The sequence below is a fragment of the Gadus morhua genome, chromosome 3 (genome assembly GCF_902167405.1).
Source record: "Gadus morhua chromosome 3, gadMor3.0, whole genome shotgun sequence".
Lineage (NCBI taxonomy): Eukaryota > Metazoa > Chordata > Actinopteri > Gadiformes > Gadidae > Gadus > Gadus morhua.
The window spans coordinates 13,433,454-13,448,604 of NC_044050.1; the positions used below are offsets into that span (position 1 = coordinate 13,433,454).

At 43.9% G+C, this 15,151-nt stretch overlaps 1 protein-coding gene across 1 annotated transcript in view; it reads right to left on the reverse strand.

The window, feature by feature from the left end:
* mgat5b (alpha-1,6-mannosylglycoprotein 6-beta-N-acetylglucosaminyltransferase B) overlaps nucleotides 1-15,151 on the reverse strand; it is a 140,825-nt gene that overhangs the window by 29,888 nt on the left and 95,786 nt on the right. Inside the window, exon 9 of the mRNA XM_030352683.1 lies at nucleotides 2,302-2,433. Within this exon, the coding sequence (XP_030208543.1) occupies nucleotides 2,302-2,433 (132 nt within the window). The remainder of the gene's footprint in view (nucleotides 1-2,301; nucleotides 2,434-15,151) is intronic.

Below are 15,151 nucleotides of genomic sequence, written 5' to 3' on the forward strand. Positions count from 1 at the left end.
GTGCACGAATACCGTGAATTCCGTTTTGGAAGGGAATGCGGGACACATCACATGGTACCCACACGTGTGTGTGTGTGTGTGTGTGTGTGTGTGTGTGTGTGTGTGTGTGTGTGTGTGTGTGTGTGTGTGTGTGTGTGTGTGTTCATTTGTGTGTCTGTAGCTCGCTGCATGCTCCCTTGTTCTTTGTTCACAGTAGTTGATAGTTGAATTCTGTACAGTAGTTTATATATATGTGTGTGTGAGGAAGCGTGTGTCTATGTGAGGCACACGTTTGTCTGTGAATTTGTTTGAAGCTCCAGCTCAGGGAGATGAGCTCAGAGTGTTCCAACTCGACAGGGAGAGCAGAGACATTCATAGGGGGTAACAGGCTTTTCACTGGCATCCAATGACTTTACAAGCTCTGTGCTCCCAGGGACTAGGGCAGCAACAGTCAAACACACAGGCACAAACACACACGGGTATTACCCAGTGATCACCTAACCTGTGTCACGTCTGTCCCCTTCCTTCTCTGAAACATCTCAAAGCGAGGGCTTGATCTGTGAGCTATCTGTACGCTCACACACTGCCATAAACAAACCTGGTGGATTCATTGCCTTGTATAGTATGTTGTCTTTATAAGTAAAATTCAATATATTAAACATCTCTTGTTAAAAAACACACTCTCAACATCGCCAGGAACTGAGCCAGATGAGCCAGAGATCCTGGGTACGCTACATTGACACACGGATGGATTAAAGTCACATCCAACATTGTGTCCAGCCCTGCACTCTCCCCAGAGGAACATGTATGTAGAAGGTCAAGAGCTCATGCCAGGGGAGTCCACCTTCCGCACAAGGCAGCTCAGCTCTGCCTACACAGCCCTGACCCGGGCTGTGTGTAGGGACCTGTGTGCTTGAGATGAACATTAACTTGAAGAGTGGTTCAGTGGTTCAGACAAGGCTGCCCACTGATTTTTTTATTGAATACTCTATCGTTACAACACCTCCGCTGCGGGCGCTTTGAGGATAACACATCTGGAATGATGCGGTGAGGCACGGTTTAAACTGTGCCGACCTAGGCTGTCTGACGATGTGGATTTTGCCAAACACCCAGGGGCTACTGCTATGTTTTTAAAGATTGTGAACCGCTGTGTTTCTATTTTCACTGTGAGAGGGAGATCGTTGACGCTGCTCCCCGGCTACTTGGCGAGGATCCAGCTTATTTTTACGGGTCGTCAGGAGTTTGTTTCTGGTAGCGGAGAAATGCATCGGCTGTGAAATGCTTGTAACAGGTTTGAGGCTCTGCTTGTGTTTAGAATCTAAAAAAAATGGCAGAAAACTGAAGTCAACGGAATTCTCTGAAATCCTGTATTTCTGTTTTCTCAGTTTCCCCTCATTGGAGTTTGCGTTTGGGCTACGGTATCCTCCAATTAACAAACGGCTTTAACACTCTCCCTGGTTTAGTTTCTATTGTGTTGAAATGGATTACATTGCTGAGACATAAGAGGGAGATCAGTGAATCCGGGGCAGGGGTTGATGAGCAAGGGGCTGATCACACACAGCCGCAGCAGCAGCGTCGCGGCAGACACGGACGCCTCAGAGACGCCTTGAATGGCGCACTTTTTGCACGCCCTTCCAGGGGGTCTCTGAGGTGTTGCCGTCTGCTGGCAGGGCACTTTGTGCAAAGCTCTCGGAGAGCATGTCCAATGGGCCAAAGTGCGCCTTTTAAACTGTTTTAACGGTCCAATGGACCCCACGAGACACTAAGCTCTTTCGATCGCTTTAACTGTATTATTTATTATAATTAAGGAATGATCGTTAGTATTTATTATTCACTGTATCCCTACACTGCCAAAATCAGCTTCACATTTTGATAGACCTTTGGCAGCGTCTTGTCCTTCGTTGCCCAGTGGCACTACGACACGCCCAGTTAAGCTGAGGCAGAACATATTTTTTGTTTTATATGCGGTGAAGAAACACCAGAGAGAGCTCAACATAGGTACTCTTGTGCCATAAACGAAAGTGATGTTAAAGTGGCTTCGAATTTTTGATGTCATTTTCCCTAAGTTTGCAGCTAGTTCCCTCACTCCCTCACTCAATCCCTCACTCACTCCCTCATTCACTCACTCACTCCCTCACTCTCTCCCGCCCTCACCCACTCACTCCCTCACTCTCTCCTGCCCTCACTCACTCACTCCCTCCCTCACTCATTCCCTGACTCACTCATTCCCTCACTCACTCCCTCAATCACTCTGTCACTCACTCCCTCCCTCACTCCCTCCCTCACTCACTCCCTTACTGGACATCTCATGCGTGAACATACTTGTGTTTCTTCAGCGACAGCCCCATGTGCTGCTTCATCTGCTGGAGGCCATGGTAGTCTGTGTAGATGAGGTCAAAGGGCAAGGGGCCAGTGAGCGGGCAACTTCCTCTTCCTGGGGGAACGCCTAGGAACCTGTAATAGTCACAAACACACACACACACACAAGCACACGCGCACACACAAGCAGAGCAACAAATTTACTATTTTGTTACATTTTGTTAGAACATATATTGTTTATTTTGATTCATAACAATTAAAAAACAGGTCATTAATTATGCATGTCAACTGAGCCTATTGTTAATATGTGGCCTTGTATTTGTCTTCCCCAATCTTTGGGGGTTTGATAAAAAGTCTATATTTTAGTACACTTCTTGAAAGCAAACTATCTGAATAAATAGAGCATAACCATGGAAAGATACAGGCGGGATTCCCCGAGCATCTTCAAAGAGTCCATAATCTGTGTATGTGTAATATCAAGGTCTGATCATAAAGGTTTTATGATTAGAAAAATGCAACAACAAAATGAACAATAAAACTGAAGAAGAGGTTAAATCAATTAAATAAATAACTCAAATTTAAAACATTTTAGATGATTAAAAGAAGAAATTATGGCGTGAGGAAAACTGGGATGAAGGTGTTAATTTATGGCTAGTGATTGAGGATTTAATGATAATAATGAACAATGGTTATGATTGCATTTGCAAATAAGCTACAGGTCCGGACCATCCTTCGACTGACCGTAGTCTGGAAACACTCTAATGGAGGTTGTGTGTGGCTGTAAAAATGTGCATGTCCTCCGCTATATGTGCACTCGTGGATCTAACCCATAACTGTGTCTGTATAAACATATTGGCAGACAATATTATTGTGATGAGTGTTCGGAGGCTGCCTAGATCCATGTCTTGTCTAAGTGCTGGGAGCTGAGTAGCGATATATAATGGACTTGACATTATTGGGGATGGCTCAAGAGCCTCGTGTTACCATGGCCACTGATGTGCTACTGGACATCTGACCCGTGAGTCGTCTGCCAGCGTTTACTTTGGCCCTTCCGAGGCAAACGGCCCCAAGGATAAGGGCGGCGCAGACGCGGTTTGAAACCCAAGTGTATTTTGTCTCCTTGTTGTGATTTTCCCACGAGTGGCTTTTTGATCGAAGTACGTTTTGACAGCCTTGTACAAGCCAAACTAACACAAGAGCAGGCACAGGCCCTGCATAGAGAAATAAACCATGATAAAAGGTTTGGATGACGAATGATTTTACACGATAAGGATAATTAAAGGACAATACCAGCCTGGGTGATCAAACCATCATTACGGTGTTTCCTGGCTTCATTAAAAACATCTGTTACTGATATAATTAGTCAAAAACACTTGCTTGTTCAAATTCTGCCTGAGAGCAAATGTAAACAGTGGCAATAGAGCACTTAAAACTGATCAACTCTCATTGATTCCAAGAGCAAAGTCCTTTAATGCGATGGTGCGTGTGGGCAAAGTAGGTCATTTGAATCAATTATAACAGCAACAGATGTTTATTTGCAAGGGACTGATGATCCAGACTGGTATTGCCCCTTAAAGGAGCATTTCACCGGTGGAGGCATGAATATGTATTGAAATTGGGTCCTATATGTAGTCGAATAATAAAATACAATTCTAATTTGGTGCCGTCTTGACAGAGAAAAGGCAGAAAGTGACTTTTTGGCGCTTGTGGATTGAAGACAACAACTCCCACCATGCACCACGATGCACAGCTTCGCTGGCCACTCCCGCTGATCTAGATCTCCGCCTATCGGACACCTCGCTGTTCCATCTACCAAGCTGATACCGCAAGACTGCTTGAAAATCATTTCACACAACATTTCTAGTGAAGATCCAGTACCTTCCTCCATTGTACTTCAGTTTTATCAACAGCCTCTGTTAGCTTAGCTTCAGACGCTGTGGATGTTAGTTTCTGCTGGTGTAGTCCCACCCACTGGCACTGCTCTAATAGGTCAGTAGCGTCAGTGGGGGGTGGGACTAGTGCTTGTAGTCTTACGAGAATCCTCCCCTCTTACATTTCCTATTTACTTCTACGCAAAAATCTTCATATTGCGTCATCTTAAACAGGGAGGGTTGGAGATCGATACGGATCTCTCCAGTTTCTCCAGAAAATAAGGGAATGATGCACGACCATTCAAAAATATGAGTGGGTTTCTAACGATACAAAGCTTAATGGAAATGGGTTAAGTCTCCCTTTAAGATGACGCAAGAACTGACGTGAACATTGTGAAAAATTGACATGAACAAATGAATAAATGATCATTGAAGTGTGTGCATGCTTGTGTAACTCACTAGTTCCTATAAAGTGTGTTAACCTTTGTCTCATGAATCTTTTAAGCATGCACATCAGCACGTTTCAAAGAATTTCCTGCTTGATTTCACACGTCCGACCTTGTACACATGAAGACCAGTTGAAGTAGGCACTTTGCCTTAGACTTGCATATTTCTTACAAGTCCATTGCCCATTAATAGCATTACCGGACTATGCCCTTTCCCATGAATAACATCTCTCTTAATCACAGGGAACGGGAGCCAGATTAGAAGCGGCCATTCACCCATGTGTGCAAGAGTTAGTGTCTGAGCTTTTCCACAGCAATTTAAAGTTTTTGGAAGAAAGTAATAACGTAATATTATATAAACGTCACCTACAATTTGAAAGTGACCTTTCGAGACGGACCAGATGCCAACGGGGGGAATAGAAAAATATGAAAAGGAACATGGCGGAAAATGTGGGTATTTCTAACCCAGGGGTCTTTGGCATACAAATATGACTCACAGTTTCAGCCCCATAAACGGAGCAGATTCTGTTCTTTTCAAAGGGGCATAAAGGGACCTTCCTGCCTGTACTCCTCTGGTGAGCTGCAACCCCTTTCAATGTGAGCACAGCGATGCATCAGAGCCACATTCCATGAGTGCGTTCCGCCCGCACTTCCAAGGCCGGCAACATAAAGGAACACAGGCTGCCTTCGGGGGTGGGGGGGGTGTGAAGCTGTACAAGATTAGAGTTAATGGCAGACAAGGTCAATTGTTCGGTGGAAGGCACAGAGAGAGAGACGTTGCAATTGGAAGAGAGAAAGAAAAAGAGAGGCAGAGAGCGAGAGAGAGAGAGAGAGAGCATACTATTTCTCTTTGGTTGCTAATTAATTTACCCATACCAGCTTGCATTGCATTAATTTGCATTTCTATGATGATAATATTAAGTGTTGATATCCAAACCAACAAAGTATGAAGTAAAGCATAGAAAACTAATAGAAAGTACGTAGGAGAGTGAAAGACAGAGCGGGCCCTGAATAGTAATTATCTTGTGTGTGCCCAGCATTAAGTAGACGTTGACACATCTCAGCTGTTTCTACCTGTGTGTGTGTGGGACACACTATATTTCCATCTCCTGCAAGTCCTACCCCCCACTCAATCGGCTGTTCAAACTCTGATGGGTCTCTCCGTATGCTAACCGCTTTTACTCTCCATCATGTTTATCCGTGCACGTGTGCTTGTTTGGATCCGTAATACTACCAGAGATAATTTGAAGACAAAAGAGATTAGATCGCTTAAATCCAAACAGACGTGTTGATGAGAGCACGAGAGGAAATCAAACACAGTCTCCTTCACCGCTTCCTTGGTGCCACAGCTGCACGGAGAGTAGAAGGGTGGAGAGGATGGGCTCAGGACCCCGGACAGCTCCCTATTCAGAGGCGGGCTGGTGGTCTGCCTCAAATCTCGTTCCTCGTGCTCCAACCCAGGCCTGATCACATGGAGAACCAGCAGTATCCTGATAAAGGATCAACGTGGAACCGGGACCGATTGGAACCGCGCCTCCGCTTCAGAGGCATTCAACACCAACATCGACCGTGGAACATCTGACCAATCACAGCCTTCGGATTTCGTAACCAAGCACCGGGCCGATAATGCTATCCTGAGCATCACGCGGCTAAGGGTGGGCTGCTGTCTACTCAGAAGTGCCTTCATCATAATGACTTTTTACATGCACTACTCCTGCTGCCTTTTGATGCAGGGTATCGCCTTGTCCCACTGACTTCCAACACTGCGTACGTGAGGTTTCTCGGGTGTGTTGGTAATCTCATATTCTCACCTTCCAGGATTCATATACCACTGATTTTCTGCATGGAAACGCGAATTCGCATGTTCGAGGTAATTCTCTGTGATTTATTGATCCCGCCCGGGGTGTTCATTGCTGTCTGTGTGTGGGGCCTGTACTTCTGCCATGCAGGTTAAACACAGTGTGTTCTGTTCCAGCCTTCATTTCCTTTCTTCAATCACTGAATAAATTGGGTTTCTTTCTGTTCGTTAAAAGAAAAAGTATATTTGCAACCCTTTCTTTGCCTCGAGTCGTCATAATGCCCTCATCACTCACATACACGCACACACTCACACACAGACAGACACACGCACACACTTGCACGCACACACACACACCTATTAAGTGAGCTGAAAAGCTGTATTAAATTAATGACATCTACTGTGAGGAATGCCAGCCCTAATATAATATGCATCATCACTCTTTTCCATTAGACTTCTTCAGAGCCATGTTTGCTCACAGATGGCTATCTGTCTCCCTCATCAGTGGTGTGTCTTGGGGGGGGGGGGGTGATTTGATGAAGGCCAGGATTTAGATAATTGGCTCACTGCCAATCTCATTGGTCTCGGTATCGCCAATGTTAATGGCCATTCGGGGCAGGAGGGTGGACTTTAGGAAAAGAGAAAAAAGGAAGGGTAGTTTAAAAGGGAAATGGAATTGGAAAAATGGAGAGAGGGAGAAATGGAGAGGCCTCACGGTTGCCATTAGCAATTCATGGAAACCGTGAGGCAGCGTGAATGAGTGCTCTGCTTTCCGAAAAGGAGTCTTATTTCCTTCTCTTCCCTCGCAGAAGAAGATTAAAGACATAACTATAAATAATGCCTTTTCCCTATTCTATCGAAGCAACCTGCCCTTTTCACCTGTGTTAAAAGCACTGATGAAACCCATTTGTTTATGAACTGGCCGATGCTGCTTAAAAAATATTTTGTATATTTACATGAAGCTTAACGGATCTAAGACAGTTTTCCTAATCCGTCTCAAAAGACATTGTTTACTTTAGAAATACGAGTACGGTGTAAATCAGTTATCTCTTCCAATCTTTTTGGGAACCTTTCCCTCTCATATCCGGCCCTTGAGAACTGCCTATTCAGAATGTTTCATTCCCCTTTAATACATATTTGTCGTTGCCAAACAAATCTGCCCTGACAAGTGCATACAATTTTATGAGAACTATTAAAATATTCATACACAGGGGTAAAACACACAACCATGTCCTTGTGTTACATGAATTGGTTGCCATTCAGCCCGACAGTATCTTCGGATGCTTGAGCCAAACTGTAGGAGACTGCACAGCGCCTCGGCCAAAAAACTGAAAGTGCAAGGGGGCGGAGAAACGCAGGATCTCCGGTTTTGTTACAGAGATATTCGGACGGACTCGTAGAGAAACTCATTCCAGCGTAGGCAGGATGAAGGCTTGAAAAGACGATATCAACAGATCTATATCTACAGTGGCCAGTCTACTACACGGGTTGGATCTTAAAATCCAACCCGTGAAGTAGTTTAAAATCAATAATTTTGGATTTGAGAAAACATTTACAGGGCCCTTTGTCTAAGGTCGTTGGTGTTTCCGGGCACCTATACGGCTGCGGGAAGGGTTTAGTGTTGTGTGCACTCTGGATCTCTATTTAATGAGACCTCCAACAGGATGAGCTGCGGCAGCACTGCGAGGGAAATCGCTGTGGAAGAGCCTTGCAATCAGTGCAAAGCCCCCCATGCCCCATCGCTTATCCCAACAGGTCCCGTTTACACCTCTGAAGCCACGTCGTAGTCTGGTTTCGTGTCCGACTTTTACCAAGTCGTGATTTGTTTATTTTATTCATTGAAAGCTCGAGGCTCGACAGCATAGTGGACAGAAAAAATAAACCTTCCCATCCAATCAATGGTCACCAGTAGCGCGTTCGAAGAAGTTCTGCTGAGCAGGTTGTTTCCGGTCTACACCCGTTCCGTGTGACATGCGCCGGCAGATCCCTGTCCCAAGGAACACGATGGGGTAGAAATAAATCAGAACCGAAAGGAGGAGCTTGTCTGCCCTCAGCCTTTCGATGTTTATCTAAGGTCTGATTTGTGAAACAAGCCTGACAGTGGATGATAGAGTTGTGCTGTTCAACAGACTTTTCAAACCAGGTCACTACCCCTGCACTAGTTTATAAGAGGAGAAGATCCATAATCTTTGTATGAGCAACACCTATTTTTGTCCTACAATGACACCTCTGTGAAATGGGTCTAAAGATCCCGCTGCACGATCTCCTTAAGAAGCACGTCATTAAAGAGCAATACAAAAACATTAAGTAATCCCAAAGCATTACATTATATATTAGGGGACCTAGCTAGGAGAATACATTTAGTCACGGATGAGTTCGTAAAGCAGGAGTGGATTCTGAAGAACGACGTAAGACTGTACCGTCTAGCTGAGAGCAGAGCTGTCATGTTCATGGAGTTGTAAACTGGTATTACAGAAGATATAGTAGTGCCAACGTGAGATAAAAATGAAGGATGGGAGGTAGACTCCGGGGCTTATTCTTCAAACCCACGTCTGAATAACTTCATCTTTTAAACTACGCAACAAACAACCACAGTCACACACGACACACTCAATCTCGCAAGCTAATCCACTCCCCGTCTAGTCTGAGATGTCTCTGCTACATCTTGTTGTGATTGCACACAGGTTTCTGACTTTGATAAATGTGCTTATTGCGTGAAACAAGCGTGTCTATGGTGTGTGTGTGTGTGCTTTTCCCAAGAGAGATAACACTCTCCTATACACAACACACATAAGCATGCTTACACAGATGCAAATTTATGTTTCCATGGTAGATACTCTCTCAAACAAACACAGACACACGCACGCACGCACGCACGCACACACACACACACACACACACACACACACACACACACACACACACACACACACACACACACACACACACACACACACAGACACACACACACACACACACACACACACACACACACACACACACACACAGGTATGGCAGGGAGTCGAAAGGCACTAGTTACCCACGGAGTCAAGACACGCTGGAAAAGAGAAGGCTGCAGGGCATTGTTAACACACAGATGGAGAGGGAGAGGGGCTGGGGAGGAGAGGAGGGAATGTAAGGAAGGGAAAGAAGGAGAGAAGACAATGGGGGAGGAGATAGAAAAGTAGGTGAGAGAAGAGGAGGCTTGAGCTGTAGAGAGCGACGAGGAAAACAAAAGGTGTGAGAGATGGAGAGAGAGAGAGAGAGAGAGAGAGAGAGAGAGAGAGAGAGAGAGAGAGAGAGAGAGAGAGAGAGAGAGAGAGAGAGAGAGAGAGAGGACTGAACACAGTGAAGTGATAATAAGTATGAAGATGCCTCTCTAACCTGTTCAGTTGGAGTATGGCCTCTGGGCCTTTGTGCATTTGCACGCTCGCAACCCCACGGGCACGCACACGCACACGCACACCAAAAGCATATGCACCCACTTAATGAAGCCTGCCCCGTTACGTCTCCCCCGGCGACAGGCAGCACACTTATTTTGCTTTAGTCAGCAACTTGTGATCAGATCCCAGTAAATCGTGATGTATTACACAGGCTATCAGATGTGAAAGACCATCTTGTGTGGGGGACACACAAACAAGCATGCAGGCACACACACACAAACACACACAAACACACACACACACACACAAATAAACACATGCACACACATAGCAGATACATGCATAAACACAGTGTATTCCATTGGATAGAAAAAAAATAAAATCATTTGACATGACTTCAAGACGTGTTTTTCCTGAGAAGCCAAATCTCAGGAGCATAGTTGGGCCAAATAGTTAATTCTTTATGCAGAAAACAATAGCAAAAGAAGCCATCTTGAAAGACGACAACAGAGACACAAGCAGGAAGTACAGCCACCAGAGCTGGTCAGGAAACCGCTGAGGACAATGTCTTAATTAGGACAAGTGAAGCCAATGATGCTAACGATGGAGATCAGGGGGGGGGCCGAATACTAAGGCCCAATCCCATTTCCACCCCATAACCCTCCCCCTTACCCCTCCCCCCTTTCCCTTCCCCTTCCATACAGAGGGGTAAAATGTTTCCCTCAGAAATGAGACACCCCTCCATATGTTGCGTCATCATCGCTTGAAGCTCGCAGACGGCTATGTCAACAGAGGCCAAGAGTAGGCGTGTTTCTGAATGATAATAACTAGTAATAATAATAATAATAATAATAATAATAATAATAATATCAGACTTGTATAACGCATTTCTAGGACCCAATGCGCTTCAAAAAAGAAAAAATAAAGTAAAAGGGCTCAGAAAAACAAAAAAAAGGGATTCAAGACAGCTGCCAAATTTGCTGGCCGGCTTTTCTTCAAAGCCCTCCATTTAAAGTGTGGTCCTTTGGAAGCTTCATTTCAAGGGCTACTTCTTGGCCCTAGCCCTTAACCCAAATGAGAATTGGGACAGCCCTACCCCTACAAAAACAAGGGGGAGGGGTAAGGGGTAAGGGGTGGAAATGGGATTGGGCCTAAGTATATACTATTTTTGTTCAGTGTCTTCTACTTGACCGTTAATATAGTACGTTCTACAGCTATACGTAGAGCGCCTCCGAACGCTTCCGAACACCACCGAAACGCCACCGGATGTTTGGAGATTACGTATTTCCCCTCTGTGCGCTGCACATCAGATGCCGGCAAAATTAAAGTCAACTGCGATAATTGACCATAGCTGGAGCCGCTGCTGGTGGTGCCGGGTCAGCCATCTTGATTTTTTATTTTATTTTCACAGAGTCGTTCTTCTTCTTCGGTTATCAGACTCCGGCTGAATTGTGGGATAGCATAGTGACTTACCGTATACTGTGGCGGTAGTACGCATTCAGAACTTTTTGCCTACTACACAATGCATACTGAGCATTCGTACGCGCTATATTTGTGACGTACTACAAAATGCCTACTATATAGCAGTCAAGTATGAGTATTCGGATGCAGCCAGGGAGTATGGAGTGACATAATTACACTGAGGCTAGGCTAGGCTTTAGCTGCTTAGGGGTTTGACAATGATATAAATATTTATATATATACATATATATATAAACATAAATGTTGACGCCGCATTGACAGCTTTGACCGACCCAATCCCTCCATATAGAAGATCTTGGACACAGAGTTGGTTATCGATGTCAACAACCGGCTTCTTGTCAGTAAGGGGTCTTGAGAGACGATACACTGGAAACAGTACTTCTAGAAATACAGACTTGGGGGGGGGGGGGGGGGTGGGGGGGGGGGGGAATTTATAACAACTGCTCAGTGGTCGATACTTAAACATACAGGCCTTTACATCTCTACTGCGTTTTACACAGTACTGTGTTTCCACAAAGTGCATGTTTCACAAAGGTTATATTAGCAAACAAGGGATTGAATGGGGATGCAAATAAATAAATATGCATTTCCTCTTGGATACTTTCCCAAAATCTGAACTCAATTCAAGTTATGTTTAATTAAATGGACCATTTCGCACTCATATATTCACAGACTAGCCTATGAATTAAACTTTAATGTTTACCCTCCTAACACAAAGTACTCAGACAGGGATAACAAGCGAGAGCTTCAGAGAGGGAAAACACAACGTTTAAATTTAAAAAAGACAACGGGAAGGCAAAATGGCACAGTCAGCATTTTGGATACAGTAAAGTAGTTTTATGTGTAAATAAATAAAATACCACAAAAGAGCATCTCATTTACAGGTTATTATCATGGAGTTGAAGCCAACACAATAGGTGTCGTTTGTAATTATCTTACAATGTTATTTTATAGTTTCGGGCCGGTTTGCTTATATGGTTTGTGACATTGTCTCAGTCGGGATGTAAAACAGACTTGATTTTGGTTCAACTCACGGCCTGTTGCTTTGTGGGAGCGGACCGAGATTGGTCAATTTGCCATCAATGGACATCCATTCTACCGCAAACAGGGATTCAGCAGCTCCCATCGCTGTACGCTGGTTTGTAAGTGAGTGAGTTTGTGCAAACAACCTGCCCTGGCTAGGTTATTTTGTCCATTACTGTCCACAAACTAACAAATCCATAAGTTTAGATTCTGTGTTTCATTGCGACCACACATGCACACTGTAAATGACAATAGAAGCATGATACGACGGAGAAGCAAGGAATTATCATTTTGAGCAAAGTTGGCGGCATTAGAGGCCGTGTAATGGACGGATTCAAAATTCTGAGTGCAAAGCAAAATTGTAATATGTCAGGAGGGTAAGAGGAGGGGGTGATTTTTAACTGATTGGAATGCAGCCTAAACGGTCGCGTCTGAATCCAAATGAAGTGCTCAGTTCCCGGTTATATGAAGGCCCGTCTAAACCTCTCAACTAGTCTGTGAGCATGCGTTAAACACAGAATTGTTAGTTTGTAGGCACTATTGGAGAAAACGACCTAGCCAGGGTAGTTCGTCGCTCTTACTTTTGTTGAAAAAAACTAAAATACAGCAGTTGGATCTGCTCAACACTGATTTGGAATACAATGGATGTCAAGGGCTCTCACAAACTGCCAAGTGTACACCGTCAGTGGGGTTGAACCATGGCTGAAGTAGATATTGACATAGACAATGTCAACAATTAACCTGGGGTCTTCATAAACCGGCCAAGGAATTGAATACATCAAAATATTGTTGTGGGAATAATGTCTCTGGGAAATGTCCTAAGTATCATTAGCATTTTCTAATTTACTCAATGTAATTAAGAGAAGCTTCAGCTGATGAAAATAGTCAAGGGTTTTGGTAATGAATTTTATATTTTTAAGTTATTTTGAAAGCCCCAGTAAACCATATTTATGTAATCGATAGGGTTAGGGATATTATAAATGACATGTGTGTTACGTGAAAATAACAGGAGGGGTGTATCATATTTTTGAGCAAAGCCACCGATCTTGTTTCAGACTGACTCATTTCTTTCAATGGCAGTTATTTTGGTCTAAATCTACGGCTGATTGTAGCTCTACAAGCACTGCAGTGACAAACAAAGGCTACTGCTCACACACAGCCACGCAAACACAGGGCAAACCTCAGACTTTCCGTTCATTGTCACACACAACCCAATTCATTTCATTTTAGAGCTCTAGACCTCAGTTTCCGTGGTAACGACTCGAGAGTCAAGATATATCACCATTGGACATTTGGTGGTTTTCATTCAATCTTGAAGAGGGCTAAAGGAAGTCATTATTTCTATCAGTACCTATGAATCATAACTGAGTGTGTGCGCGTATATGCCATTGTGTCCCTCCTACCAAAATAGGACTACCATTTTGAGAAAACAGGTCTCTGCCAACCACGTAGTTAACCACTGGTTCTTAATCCCTGAAGGGACACTGAGGCGAGTTGGGTTTGGCTTTGAGGAGCTCCGTCCGGGCAGCGGTTCATCGATGTTGATGGCTGCCTCCAAGAGTGTGTTAAGCTCCTCACACACTTTTAGTACAACAGTACACTGTGTGGCGCATTTCATATAGGCCAACAACATCGCTTGATATAAAGCTCATACACTAAGAAGTATCACAAAGTTGCCATCGGTCGTTACCATGGGGATAACACGCCCTTCCTTCCTATTACACTCAGGCCATTCTTTGTTTATAGTATTATTTTATAATTGTATAATTTATTGTATGTTATTTTTGGGATGGCTAACTGGTTGGCCCTTGGCTGTTGGCTTATTTACTCCCAGGAGATTCCTTCTCGTTTGTCAAGTGGTAGTTATTTTCATTTCTTTATTCGTTATTCCGAAGCGAAACTGTATGTGTCTATGAAGTAATTCAGAATAACATATTTAGTGAGGGTAAAGTACAATGGAAGGCTGGTACAACAACAACAACAACAACAACAACAACAACAACAACAACAACAACAACAACAACAACAAAATTCATGGCCCTTCTACACTTGTCTCTCTTGACACACACACACACACACACACACACACACACACACACACACACACACACACACACACACACACACACACACACACACACACACACACACACACACACACATATACACACACACACACACACTACTATGTGATAGATCATATAAGGTAGCCTGGAAATCCAGACCCACATCTAGAAAGCTGGAGGGTCTGGCAACGAGTAATAAAAATGGCCCAACTTGAGGGGCGGCCACAAGCATGCATTTGAAAATATCATTGTACGCGAAAACACAACGGATAACAAACACTACGACCAATCAGAAGAGTACAAGGGGTGACGTATCCAGACCAGCAGAGCAAACCAATAGATACGACTCCTGCCGTATCCGGTCGGTAAAACAGCAACACTATTGGCCCGCCTATATCAGATACACCGATGTGATTGGTTAATGTTCTAGGCCAGAGGAAAGTGAGCATATAGCTCGTACCCAGAGTGACTCGCTGAGCAAATTCAAATTGTGCTCTCGCGAGAACTCTGGATTTCCAGGGTACATATAAGGCATAATAGCGTGTTAATTAAAAAAGAAAATCCGGTTAACTCCCTTTAAACACTTTTAGCACATGTACAGATAGTGTGATGGGATATATATGAAAATATATATGATAAGATATGTATATTAAATGATTAATTATCTAAATGTATCGTTTTCCATTTGAGAGGTGAGTGACCCTTTATAGTCATTAATCCAACCTGAAATAAAGAATAATAGCATCGGTCTTAACTTCGGTGTGAGTTGAACATTGTTCTGTAA